At 31.8% G+C, this 15,000-nt stretch overlaps 1 protein-coding gene across 1 annotated transcript in view; it reads right to left on the bottom strand.

Moving 5' to 3' along the window:
- Positions 1 to 15,000, bottom strand: part of LOC137638830 (uncharacterized) — a 161,498-nt gene that overhangs the window by 103,986 nt on the left and 42,512 nt on the right. The window contains exons 4-5 of the mRNA XM_068371224.1: positions 7,374 to 9,153; positions 2,293 to 2,552 (exon numbers count right to left, since the gene is read on the bottom strand). Coding sequence (XP_068227325.1) covers positions 2,293 to 2,552; positions 7,374 to 9,153 — 2,040 coding nt within the window. The remainder of the gene's footprint in view (positions 1 to 2,292; positions 2,553 to 7,373; positions 9,154 to 15,000) is intronic.

The raw sequence follows: 15,000 nt of genomic DNA, 5'->3' as shown, positions 1-15,000 counted from the left end.
AGTCCCCTCGCTGTGCGTGATAGTTGCCTGGGTAACAGAGGATTCGTCTCCCTGTTGCGTGAGTACGAGTTCAAGAGAGCATAACTTGGCAACTCTGATGTCTGAGCCCAGCCCCCACGCTTCCAAAACTTGCTCATCTGGAATCTTCTGGAAGTAGCTAAGTTTCATATATAAAGGTGACCCCAGGGTTGCACAGAAAGAGAGTTCCAGCCTTAAGACAGCCATCTTCCCCTCTCTCTCACTCTCTCAAGTAAATCATTGTATTATTTTAAAGGTGTTCAGTGAAATATTGAAGTTTTGGTGTGACAAGTTTATGTAATCATAGTAAGAACTTATAAAAATTCACTTAGAGTTTTTTAAACGCCGCTGTAGGAAGGTGATAGGTTCATGTATTGTGATCTGGTTATCTATTTTCATTAAGTGTCAAACTTAAATATTGTATTCAGATTTAATTTCAAGTAAAACAAGGGATTGTATAATTTTCATAAGTATTTCTTTTGTCTTAGTCTAAGGTTTATTCTGATTGATTATTTAAAGTCAAGTAATTATATAATTTTCAGATCTCAACATTTTTGTCTTATTCTAAGTTTTGTTCAGACTTAATATTTTGAGTGATTTATTTGTTTTTATGTAAATTCTTTCAAACTGTTGTAATCTATATAGAATATATTCATCTTTGTAAAGAATGTATTATTTCAATCATCAGTGTTTAATGCATATTCGCTCGTATCCTGTTAATAAACTGAAGTTTGAGTTGTTTGAATATTCGAAATAACAATTACCCAGTTTTATTTTGATTGTACTTATTTAAGAGACCTATGGATATTCAGTGTTTTATATATTGCTGTCTAGGAGTAATTCAACTGTCTCAGAGTTCGGGTAACAATATATTTCCAAGTGTGACTGATTTAGGCTAAAAGCAAACAGGTGTGTTTGGAATTCGAGGGATTGTACAGCTTGCCAGTTGTAATATATATATATATATATATATATATATATATATATATATATATATATATATATATATATATACACACACATATGTATATATATATATATATATATATATATATATATATATATATATCTATATATATATATATATATATATATATATATATATATATATATATGTATATATATATATATATATATATATATACACATCATATATCTGGTTCCCAAACACGAACCATAGTATAAAATATGTTTTAGGTGCCTAGACCCGGGAGCCTTCATCATATATATATATATATATATATATATATATATATATATATATATATATATATATATATTTATATATATATATATATATATATACTGTATATATATATATATATATATATATATATGTATATATATATGTATATATATGTATAATATATATATATATATATACATTCATTTATATATATACAGTATATATATATAGATAATATATATATATATATATATATATATATATATATATATATATATATATATATATATATAGATATATATATATATATATATATATATATATATATATATATATATATATATATATATATATAGATATATATATATATATATATAGATATATATATATATATATATATATATATATATATATATATATATATTTATTTATTTATATATATATATCTATATATATATATATCTATATATATATACATATATATATATATATATATATATATATATATATAGATAGATAGGTAGATAGATGGATAGATAAGTAGATAGATATGTGTGTGCGTGTGTGTACAGTACTATTATTTGAAAACTCAAATAAATTCGATTGAATTGCAATAAATTTCAATACCCTTTTATAATAATCAATATGCCTCTTTTGTAGGTTTTCCTTGAATGTACTATAATTCCAGAAGCGATCGCATATCCTTTTTATTCATATATTTCAGTCGTTACATTCCCATTAAGCACCTCCAGGGTTTGGGTATATTTTCCATCATTTCTTCCTAGATGGATGTAATGAAATATCAGGAGTAGGTTGGCCCATTTACCCTCTATCTAAAATTATATTAATTCAATCTATTATATTCCCCCCCCCCCAAAAAAAAAAAAAAACATAAAATTCTGGCTCATTTTCGGTAAAAAAAAAAAAAAAAGCTATAGGCATTCAAAACGTCCTTATGAGCCTTTCCGTCTATTTTCTGTCAATTCAAAACAAATCCATGAATATCCAAAATTATCTGAAAACTATTAATTGATTTCCGTCCAGGCAGAAATAGGCATATTACCCTAAACCCCAAAATAATAGCTTACCCTTTTCGTCCACTTTCTTCTCTTGGATTTCCAAGAGCCAAATTGACCGCCATGTGCCAGAAACCCTTCGTCGAGTTGACTTCCGGGATTGAAAGGTGCTCCGGCAGGAGACTCCCAACGGCTGCTTTGGCTAATGAACTCAGGAGCCAACTCTTCACCGAGAAATCAGAAGAGGTTGACATTAGATCCGCGGTTTCGTCGTCAGGATTAGTACTCTCGGGAGATGACTTATAGGCATTTTCGATGCTTGTTACACCTGTCTGTCGAGAAGGGGGAAAAAATCATTTCATTTCAACCAAACACACACACCCACATATATATATATATATATATATATATATATATATATATATATATATATATATATATATATACATACATATATATATATATATATATATATATATATATATATGTGTGTGTGTGTGTGTGTGTGTGTAAACAGATATATAGATTGATAATAGATAGATAGATAGATAAACATGCCTTGCATGCAGCAGGAAATAATGTCAATAAAGTAATAACAAAAAGTTTATTATATAGTGCAGCAGAATGTAATGGTGCTTGTTTCAGGAGTCAAGCAACTCCTCTGTTTTAGGAGGAGTAACTTTTTTCTATTGCCCGTGAATGATTCCTGTTAATTCTGACCTTTGCCTTGATGAAAAAAAAAAAAAATATTAGAGTTGTTGTATGGCAATTTTCAATAATTTCAGCTGCTAAGAGAAATCTACCAGTGGTTTTATTCCTGTTTTTTTTCACCATTTAGACATGGAAAATAGTGAAATAAATATTGAAATGCTCTATAAGCATAGATATGTACAGTTATATGCGAAGGATAACAAATGATTAAAAACATTATCAGCATCCGTAGTCGTAATTCAATAAAAAACAACTGACCATGTAACGAAATTAGCTATTTCCCCGTTGATCCATACATGAAACCACCCGTGTTTCACTTTCTACCTCTTGCGGTGTTGTAATAGAAACAAATTGAAAAGGTATATAATTGTGTAGTTATTCCGTGGAATTCATAATAGAGAAACCTGCTACCATGGAAACGTATGCTTTATTGCAGGAGGATGATGGAAACGCTACATTTCATCAAAATGCTAAAATTTCCATTACAGTTTGTTTGGACTCGTCTAAGCGTGTGTTAAACATTGCGTATATAATTCGATTTCCATTTCATAGCTGGTAATGTTATTGGTTATCTTAAAAAGGAATATCATTTACTTGTAGTGCTAGATTTTAATAGCACTAGAAAATGCGTAAAATGGAAAATGATTCTATTGCAAATATGAAGTATATTCTAGAATTGTAAAATAAACAGAAAAACAATATATTTTAATACAGTAAGCAGAGGGTAACATAAAAATGCACATTCTAATTTCAAAGTACAAGTGATGGTAAACACTTGCCTATCGCATATAAAATCATATATTACAAAGCAAAAGCTACTGGAAATAAGAAAATAAATGTGACTTTACCCAATCACAGTCCAGTGAAGATAAGCAAATGTAATTATCGCAGAGCCCCTTGAAATGATATGGTTAAATGAAACTTGATATATAAAACGAGTCACTATTTTTTTTTTTATCTAGATACATATAAAGCCTAGTTTTATTAAACAATAAATGCAAAAGCATTTTCTTTTTAATTTGAGAATACCTTATCTAGACTATTTTGATAAGATAGAATTATTTTATTTCTATGAAGTCACCGGAGATTCCTTTTCGTTATGAAAACAAAACAAACAGAAATCACATTCATCATTAGTAGGGGATAACAAAATTAATCTAAATTCATACCGAAGAAATAATAACTAAAACTAATGTGGCAATAATAAACATAAATTCAGTTAATGATTACATACAATGTGTCATACATCTCTTACATCCATACAATATATAGTATATAAAAAAGCTTCCATATAAGCACAAGGACTTACGAGAAATCAGACGGAAAAAGCAGAGGAAAACTCTGTAGTGTGTGAATACACTAGGATTTGAATGGGAGGTTCAGCTTCATCTGTGAGTATATAAGTATTAACGTAGATGGAAGGAAGAGGAGCGAAGCAGTTTGGCAAGGCGAGTGATCCTCTTCGTCACTCATCCTCTTGTAAATCCTTCAGCGTAAAATGTGAGACTTCTCATTTCGGATATATAAGCACCAGTACATTACGGTGTCAACAAGGGTAAGATAAGGCATTTGGCATAACACGCTATTTCTAACTCAATTTAGCACTCAGTATCCGTGGAAAGAGATGATACGTGTGTCACGACCGAGATGGTGTGGGCACGTAGTGAGAATGGATGGTGGGGAGGGAGTTAAGAAGGCTTGAGAGGAACCTGTTAAGGGGAGAAGATCAAGACGGAAGCAGAGAATTAGATGGCGAGATATGGGGAAGATGATATGGAGAGAAGAGGTTTGGTGGAAGAGGATGCCTTTCATTGGAGAGGTCGCATCAAGCAACCGATCCCCTAAGGTAGTGGTAACGCTGACAAAGAAGAAGCTCCGTGGAAAGTGTTGTTTGTAAATACATGTATAGATTGATGAACAAATAAACAAATGAAAATCTCCTCATAAACAACTAACAAAGAACTTTGAGTAATAATTGGATTACGGATACTCAAACTTGGCTAAGGCTCTTCTCGGATATTTTAACACAAAATTATGGAGAATGGATGTCAAAATAATACGAATTCAGAATCATTTGATTCATCTGGAAAAAAAAAATTTCACTAAATAAGTTACGTATATTTTCTCTATGATAGAAACCTCAAGTTGGTTGAATTTCAGACATAAAACAGTTTCCAATATCTTTTCAAATGGTAGAACTCCTTGGATTGTTTTTAAGTGTCACTTTAGGATGCGCAGTTTCACCTACTTACCCAAAGGCAAGGTCTATATCTATAGACCTTGCCCAAAGGTACACGGAGAGACTTCCCTAAAATAGTATATAGATACTTTGCCAATACAGTTTTTGTAAACTTTGCTGTGTTCTACAACTAATTTGCTTCGTTTCAACAACGCTCTTTGTATATGCCATTAAAAAACGTTTATTATTATTATTATTATTATTATTATTATTATTATTATTATTATTATTATTATTATTATTATTATTATTATTGTTGTTAATTTTTCGACTCCCTGTAGCGTAAAAATAAACCTTTTGTGTGAGTAGCGAGATTTTGGGGCTGAATCACTTATGAAGCAATTGTTACTATAAATCTTAAATACTGTAAAATGATACCTTACAAACTATATATCTTTGGTAGCTTAATAGAACAAAAAACTCTTGTTATTTGAGAAATTCTTTCATGAAAATCAGGGAATTTCTGCAATAATGATGAGGATGAAGTATTTTCACCGAATTTTACACACGCCATCTTCATAGAAGAAATCTCTTATTCTTATGCAGTTTCTTATCTCTCGAGAGACGTATTTTCGCTTATATTTTCCCAACGGAAAATGTTTTCATATATTATTTAATAATATGAGATAGAAACACCATTTTCTTTACACAACCTTTTTCCTTTAATTCGTTTATAAACTAATTTTCTGAGCTTATTATTTCTTTATTTTTAAAAATCCGTGAAAATGAAATTTGATCAAGTTAAGAAAAAATAACAAGCTAATAAATTAAGTATAGTCTGTTTATACCAAGACCGTTCATGTGACTGAATCAAGGTTTAATTATGAAATCAATGAGATTTCAATATTAATTGATCATTACTCCTCCTCTTACATCACTTTTTGAACCAATTATACATAATTATTATAGGGAATTTCGACAACTACATGACAGTGGATATATATATATATATATATATATATATATATATATATATATATATATATATATATATATATATATATATATATATATATATATATAATGCTTACTGAACTGTCATGAATTATTTGATTGGATAACAATAATATCAAACATCACTAAGTTTTACCACACTAATGTTATTTATAGATTAAGAGGTATCTTAGGAAAGAGGGAGGCCAGGTACAGGTCACTGCCCTGTCTCGCAATGTAAACACTCAAACTCCTCTCCACTAATTTAGGATCAGGGACGACCAGACACTTGCTGCTGGAGATTTAGTAGCAAAGATATGGACACTCAAAGTAGATGTGGATACCCTACTTGGGTATATGCACCCACACCCCTATCCTTAACTTAAATGGGTAATAAGGCGTAAAGACAAAACAACTGCATATGAAATAGAATAGCTGGCATTTTCACCTTATACCAACTTCTCAAGATTATTCAAATTTTTAAACCTTCTATCCAAACAATGCATTAAGCACGCTGTTTATCCTACAAGTGTGTGAGCAAGTGACCCGGCCTACTTTTCAAGGAATTACATTAAAATTATACCCTAATATCATATGACGTTATATTACACTTCAGCAGGTACTGTATATGTGCATTATGTATTCGCTGGTTTGATAAGTATGACAAGTTCATCATGTAATTAATCGTTTCTTTCTATTCATCCTTTATCAATTTCCTTTTTACTTAGTCTGTTTCCTAGAATCTAGATTATTTTGATATCAAAATCCTTTCTCCTATAATCGTGGTTCTTCGCCCTCGGTAAGTTTTGGAAAGTTGACTTACCTTTTACTGAAAACTTCTGACCTTCCTTTGATGAAGTCTTTGCAGATGTAATGTTCAGGTATAGGAATTTCTTTCACAAAATGACAACAATAATAAGAATGGCAATAAGAGCTGTCTACATAAAAAAAAAAGTTTTATTGCTTAAAGCATAATATACACATGATTTATTTTTCTCTTAATTCTAAAGTAACATTCATACAAACTACTATTGCTTGGCAAAGCATTGTAAAAAAATCTTTCGAGATGCAACTAAAATGTATAACATCTAATAGATCTGAGATTCTCTCAGCAGCTATTACATGATCCCAGAATATCTCAACTATTTTCATTGTTCAATGTTGGTCGACATTAAATTATTTTCTTTGTGCAAACTACAAAGAGAAAAGCTCACCAGATTTATAATGAAAATAATAAAATACAGTGCAACATACTTCTTCATAATCCTACCTTACTGGAGTTTTTCTCTCTATTACTTTCACGAAGTGAAGCATTTAAGAGACTGTTCGTGGCATTTGGTTTCTTTTTAGTTCTCGTGGATATGCCCTCCATGAGCATAGGGGCCATATTTGATATAAAACCACCCAAAGTTGAAGCCTCTTTGGCAGGAACTGTCTCTGAGAATCCACCTCCTAATCCTTGGCCAACAGCTTTCAGAACAACAGGGCCCAGTCCATTAAATAAAGATTGCAAAGGACTCCCACCATCACTCACAAATGTTTTTGAGTTGGATCTACCTTTTGCACTATTGTCATGTCCTCCCAATGCACCAGCAAGCAAGACAGGTGCTAAGCCACTGATTATCGACTGCACAGGACTAGCACTTTTTTCACCTGTCCCAAATTTGGAATTTCCCAGTAAATTTTGTACGCTTCCTCCCATCAGTGCTGGTCCAAGTCCAGTGAGAATGGACTGCAGAGGGCTTTTGTTGGATTCTGAAGAATATGGTGATCTATCATTATGACTTTTTGAAGACAACCCACCTCCAACAACACTTGCCATTAACATTGGACCAACCCCACTCACAAGTGAATATAGAAGATCCTGTTTTTGAGAATTTGGAGACCCCTGGGATACAGTCTTTCCATTTTGCGATGTCTGTGAAAACCTATTTGATAGCATGTTTGCTCCCAAGTTACTGATCATAGAAAGCATAGGATTAGAATCTCTAGAATTAAGATTATCTTCACTTATTCCAAGAGATTTAGATAGTAGAATAGGTCCTAAACTTCCCATGATGGACATCAGTGGACTGTTGTTACTGTTATCTGATTGAGTCTGGCCATTGGTATTAAAAGCCAGTGAAAACAGAGAGGGGCCATACTTTGATACAAGTGCTCCCAAATTGTTTTCATCACTGAGGGGTCCTTTCGAATATCTTTTAGTTGTAAGTTCTTCTTTGACAGCCTTATCTCTTTCTTTATCCTTCCCATCCTTGTTTGATAAGTTAGAAGCATTTAAATTCATAATTTTTGAGTCGACATTGTTTTGGTTAGGCAAAACTTCATCTTTATCTGGGTGCCTTCCATCTTGGGCAGTGACAACCTTTAATGCAGTTAGTTGACTATTCCCATCCGAACGATTATTTGCGTCACTTTTTTGAGATCCTTCATCAGACATTAATTTTTTTGCTTCAACAACAGCACCGATGACTGATCCGATGACTGCGCCTGGATTGAGACCTGTTTTCTTCTTCGTGGAGTTGTCTATCAACCCCATCAAGTCTACCAGGTTAGTCTGAGATATATCAGGAGGTTTGAAATTATTATTGACAAAGCCAAAGGAAAGTTCCTGGATATCGCTCACCTGCTCTTTTTTAGCCTTCAAGTACTTTTTTAACGATTGACCTAAAGGATTGTTTCTATAACCACTCTCATATTGGCGTTCATTTTCTTTCATTTTCTTCCACTCTTTCGGCACGAAACTCTCTGTAACTTCAGTTGTTTTTTCTTTCGGTTTCTTGTTGGTCGTCACTATAACATTTGCTCCTAAGGGTTGTGAGGTCACATCGGTTTTCTGAGCACTTTCCACTTTCTTTTTACTATTGTTGTACTTTGAGATAACTGAAGGCGAACGTTCGTGCTCTTGTTGGGCAATGGGAAACTTTTGTAACGCCAGATGAGCAGGATATTGAGGAATAACTGTTGGCTGTACCCTTTGCACTGGTTCTGAGGCCGTCATGATCTCTTCTTTTAGGTCCTGGGGTGATCTTGTGCTAACAAGTAGAAGGCTAAAAGAAAGAGAAATAACACTTTATTAGATAAGAATCTTGATGTGTTAAGTTTTGAAACTTAATCTCTAGTTACAGTTGGATGTTCACAGCTTTAATTTGATTTAATTGAAACCTCGTGTTTTTTAAAGGAAAAATTGATCCGTGAATCGTTTTTCTAATATCATAGATTAAGTAACACTTCCTAAACGTAATATACTATGGATCATTTAGATTTTAAGCATTTAAACAATATTTATGAACATTCAGTTATTTTCTTTCATACATATGTACAACTACAAAAGCCTAGGTGACCAAGGATAGGACAGAACTTTTCCCTTTTTCTTTAAAGAACCCCGTATGAGACAATGATTACGTATTTTTAAACTTTCATACGGGCTCATAAAGCATTGCTCATTTACGGATGTAAGACGAAACTCCTCGCCCACAAATTGATATTGCTGCGTTGGGTTAATATAGTTGCCATGAATTTTCTGAGTGCAATGTTCGATAAGTAATTGAAATTCTTAAATTCTTATAAAAAAAATTCTGGAATGGTAACATAATTCATATCATGCATTCCAACCTTAAAGTTAGATTCTATGACGTGATTACAATTCCACATTTCAAGAGCACTTATCATTATGAAAACAATGAGATATACTTAAGTTAATCGCAAAACTGTCCTTTCTCTTGATACTCTGATAATTTCACCATTCCTTAATCATTACAATATTCATCCCAAATATCACCCTATCTTGCATCAAATTCAATTTGTAAGGATGCTCATATATGAATAAGGGTAGGAAGCAAAAGCTACTTTGTTGCACACTAATTTAATTACCTGACCTCACGTTTATCATAAGAAGTCGCTAATCCATTGTGTGTTGCAATTTACCAAGAATCGTTCGATTTCACCAGTTACATGAAGTGGTATTGGCTTTTCGCCATATTTGGATCTATATAGTATAAAAACTTTACTCAATATTTCTTTTTAACTTTTATTGAATATCTTACATTCACAGTACTTTGGAATATAACCTTAATACTACTACAAATACGGACAGACATACACACAGACAGACAGACACACACACACATATATATATATATATATATATATATATATATATAGATATATATATATATATATATATATATATATATATATATATATATATATATATATAAATATATATATATATATATATATATATATATATATATATATATATATATATACAGAGAGAGAGAGAGAGAGAGAGAGAGAGAGAGAGAGAGAGAGAGAGAGAGAGAGAGAGAAAAATTCATATGTATGTTATTCTGTATATATATATAAATATATATATATATATATATATATATATATATATATATATATATATATATATATATATATATATGTATATATATATATATATATATATATATATGTGTGTGTGTGTGTGTGTGTGTGTGTGTACATATAATCATAATATCATCATCATCAGCCGTTACTAGTCCACTGCAGAACAAAGACCTCAGCCTTGCCCCTTCACTTGCGTCTGTTAATTGTCATTCTGTGCCAGTTCAACCTTGCAAACTTTCTTGTATCATTAATTCATTGCCTTCTCTTCCTTCCCCTGTTTCTTGTGCATTCTAGGGACCCATTCTATTATCTTTAATGCCCATCTATTTCATGTTATTCTCATTTTATGTCCTCCTCATGTCCATTTATTTTTCTTCCAAGTTTTTAGAATATCCTCTACTTTAGTTTTCCCTCGTATCTATGTTTTTTTTTTTTCTCAATCTAATTCCCATCATTATTCTTACAAATAGCTTTTTGGGATGTAACTACCGTATGTTCTAAGGCCTAGAAAACAAGCTTCTTGTATAAGCAGATGATGCTACTCTCTTTGCATCAATTCCATCCCCTGAATGTAGATCTGGGGTTTGTGAATCCCTTAATAGAGATTTAGCTAAAATTAATGTATGGTGCAAATTATGGGGTATGAAGTTGAATCCTAACAAAACTCAAAGTATGATTGTAAGTAGGTCAAGGACAGTGGCTCCTCAACATCCGGATCTCAGTATTGATAATGTTTCCTTTAAAATTTTAGGTGTGATTCTCGACAGAAAATTTACTTTTGAGAAACACATTAGGTCTGTGTCTTCTTCAATTACACAAAAAATTGGCTTATTGAGAAAGTCTTTTGAGATATTTGGTGATCAATCTGTTCTGAAGAAGTGTTTTAATTCTTTCATTCTACCTTGTTTTGAGTATTGTTCTCCTCTCTGGTCTTCAGCTGCTGATTCTCATCTTAATTTGTTGGGTAGAAACTTACGGTCTATCAAATTTCTTATTCCTGATTTAGATATTAATCTTTGACACCGTCGTTCAATTAGTTCATTATGCATGTTGCATAAGATTTTTCATAACTCTGACCTTCTTTTACATTCAGATCTCCCTGGACAATTCTATCCTGTTCGTAATACTAGGCAGCCAATTAATTCTAATAACCAGGCCTTCTCCATCATGAGGCTTATTACTACACAGTATTCTAGAAGTTTTATTCAAGCTGTTACCAAGTTGTGGAATGATCTTCCTAATCGGGTAGTTGAACCAGTAGAACTTCAAAAGTTCAAAGTTGGAGCAAATGTTTTTACGTTGACCAGGCTGACATGAGTCTTTTTATAGTTTATATATGACATATCTGTTTTTGACGTTGTTAATAGTTTATATAGGACATATGTTTTGACGTTGTTACTGTTTTTAGAATGATTTATTGTTAATTTATCCTCATCGTTTATTCATTTCCTTATTTCCTTTCCTCATTGGGCTATTTTTTCCTATTGGAGCCCTTGGGCTTATAGCATCTTGCTTTTCCAACTGAGGTTGTAGCATGGCTTGTAATAATAATAATAATAATAATAATAATAATAATAATAATAATAATATAATAATAAGACTTCATGTTTTTATGCATAAGTGAATACTAGTAGTACCAACTAATTGAATACTTTCTTTAGAGAAAGTGGCATTTTCCTTTTTATGATTTAATTTTTTTTACCAAAAGCTCCCCATCCCAATGTTGAGCAAATAGTTCCTGAAACGACTTCTTGAATGGCTCAGCATTCACCTGATTTTGATGATCTCAGACTTTATTTTGCTTAGTATATCTGGCTACCCTTTATTTGGGCCACTTTCTTGGCAACTCTGTAAAATATGTATGCTATTTTTTTTTTCATTCTTGTACACGTGCCTCATGCATTAAATACCCTAACATATCTGTAATATACGTGCGTCCCTGTCTGTAATGTCTTTGGCCTAAATCAGATAATAAGCAAATCGCTTAATTAGAAATCCAGGCAACGGAATATAAGAATAACTCACTAGCTCTACTCCACCTAAACATTAGATTCTTATTTTTAAAACTATAAGAATTTAGATTGGGAAAATGTAAGAATTAACACTACTGGGGAATACCTTAACAACTTAAGATTTGCAGCTGACATAGTTCCATTTATTAAATCAAGGGAAGAATAGCAAGAGATTTAAATAGAGTAAACAGAAATGAAGGACTGATAATGAATATGAGTAAAGCTGAAATAATTTTCAATGATAATGCAGTAAGAAAACAAGTAAGGGTTAGGAACGAGGCCTCTACTAGACGTTATTGATGAATATAAGTACGATAGACAGTATTTCCCCAAGACATAAGACTGATCTCAAAAGGTGATCAAAATCCTACGGAGATTTAGAACAAATCTAGAAATAATAAGATAATATTAACTCTCATATGGTAAGTATTGAATTAATTAACCTTGAATGATCAAAGCTGTTCTCACATTTGTATTCTTCTGACAAATAGTTTTGCTCATAAATATTACCAGCATTATATTACTCGTTTTAGGCTGGAGCGTATGTTATTATTATCATTATTACTAGCTAAGCTACAACCTTAGTTGGAAAAGCAAGATGCTATAATCCCAAGGGCTCCAACAGGTAAAAATAGCGCAGTAAGGAAAGGAATCAAGAATAGGAAATAAGGAAATAAATAAATGATATGAGGAATAATGGACTATTAAAAAGAAAATTAAAAACAGTAACAGCATCAAAACAGACATTTCATATATACACTATAAAAAAAATTATGTCAACCATTCAACTACCATTTGCAAGTTTGAACTAATCTACCGATTCAACTACTTAGCAAGACCATCCACAACTTGGTCACAGCTGGAATAAAACTTCTAGAATACTGTGTAGTATTAAGCCTCTAATGGAGAAGGCCTGACTATTAGAATTAACTGCATGCCTTGTATTACAAACAGGATGGAACTGTCTTGGAAGATCTAAAAGTAAAGGATGATCAGAATTATGAAAATCTTTTGCAACATGTCTTACGAACTAATTGAACGACGGTGACAGAGATCAATACATGTATCAGGAATAAGAAATTTAATAGAACTGAAGTTCCTGACCCACAAATTAAGATGAGAATCAGCAGCTGAAGACCAAACAGAACACTATTCGGAACAAGGTAGAATGAAAGAATTAAAACACTTTTTCAAAATAGATTGATCATCAAAACTCTTACAAGACTTTCTCATTAAGCCAATTGTTTGTGCAATTGAAGTAAACACAGACATATTGTGTTTCTCAAAAGTAAATTTGCTGTCGATGTGGAGGATAATTTTTTTTTATTTTCGCTTTTTGTTTTGCCAAATCATGAGAGAGAGAGAGAGAGAGAGAGAGAGAGAGAGAGAGAGAGAGAGAGAGAGAGAGAGAGAGAGAGAGAGAGAGAGAGAGAGAGAGAGAGAGTAGTTAATGTAATCATTGTTTGTTCTGGAAAAGACCGTTGGTATAATTGAGGTGTTGTTTACTTTTTTATATACATAGGTTAGGGCAGTAGCGAATGTCTTGAGCGAATGCTTTTCTTGATTTGACTGCAGACAGACGCAGTGTGTTTGTGAATGCTGGATTTATTCTATATTATTTTACCAGCTTGGAAATGTTTATTTTTATAAAAGTAAGTACAATTGTGATTCTGAATGATAGAATAGTTTATTATTTATCTTTGATTATAGTGCGATAGTTTAGTTAGCTAGGAGTGTTCGATGTTTTTTTTTTATTTGCAGGCCGTAATTCCTCGTTTGGTAAGTTATCTTTTTTTTTATTGTTGACCAATTGTTGCTGACCTGTATTACAATTATGATTATGATTTGCTTGCTCAGAACGATTTTATTGATATTGACGACATAATGACCCAGCCCGTCAGAAGGAGTTTCCGTTTTGATTACAGATGATAATGATTACGATGATGACGATGACTATGATTAACTGGCCCCGGTATAGGAAGTGAGTGTGCGGCAGAGTTTGACTCAGGCTTCTACCATTTGCCACTAAGTTGTGACAGTGGGCTGTGAAGGTATGTTGGGCCATGTGTGGACGACGGTGTCCACACACAATCATACGCAAGCATATATATATATATATATATATATATATATATATATATATATATATATATATATATATATATATATATATATATATATATATATACACTTACAACTTAGTTCTGATTATTATTTTACTTTGGAGTGTTCTTTATTTTTTGTATTTTTTAACTTTCTGTGAAATTTGTCGGTGTCAGGTGTTGTGATTGTATTTTATACTGAGTATTGGCTTATTTGAATGTCGTATGTATTGATTTCTTTAAGTATACTAATAAGTTTGGTTATTGTTGATTTAGGATTAAGTGATTATTTAGTGTTAAGGTATGTTTTTTTATTGTTTTTATTTCCCTTCTGTCCAAGAGTCCACTTGATAACGAAGGGGAAAGTTTGTGTTGTGGGACTTCTGTCTATAGTGATTATGAGTGT

This window comes from Palaemon carinicauda, chromosome 3 (genome assembly GCF_036898095.1).
Source record: "Palaemon carinicauda isolate YSFRI2023 chromosome 3, ASM3689809v2, whole genome shotgun sequence".
Lineage (NCBI taxonomy): Eukaryota > Metazoa > Arthropoda > Malacostraca > Decapoda > Palaemonidae > Palaemon > Palaemon carinicauda.
The sequence above is the reverse complement of the archived record's forward strand: the minus strand, read 5'-3'. Positions and strand labels throughout refer to the sequence as shown.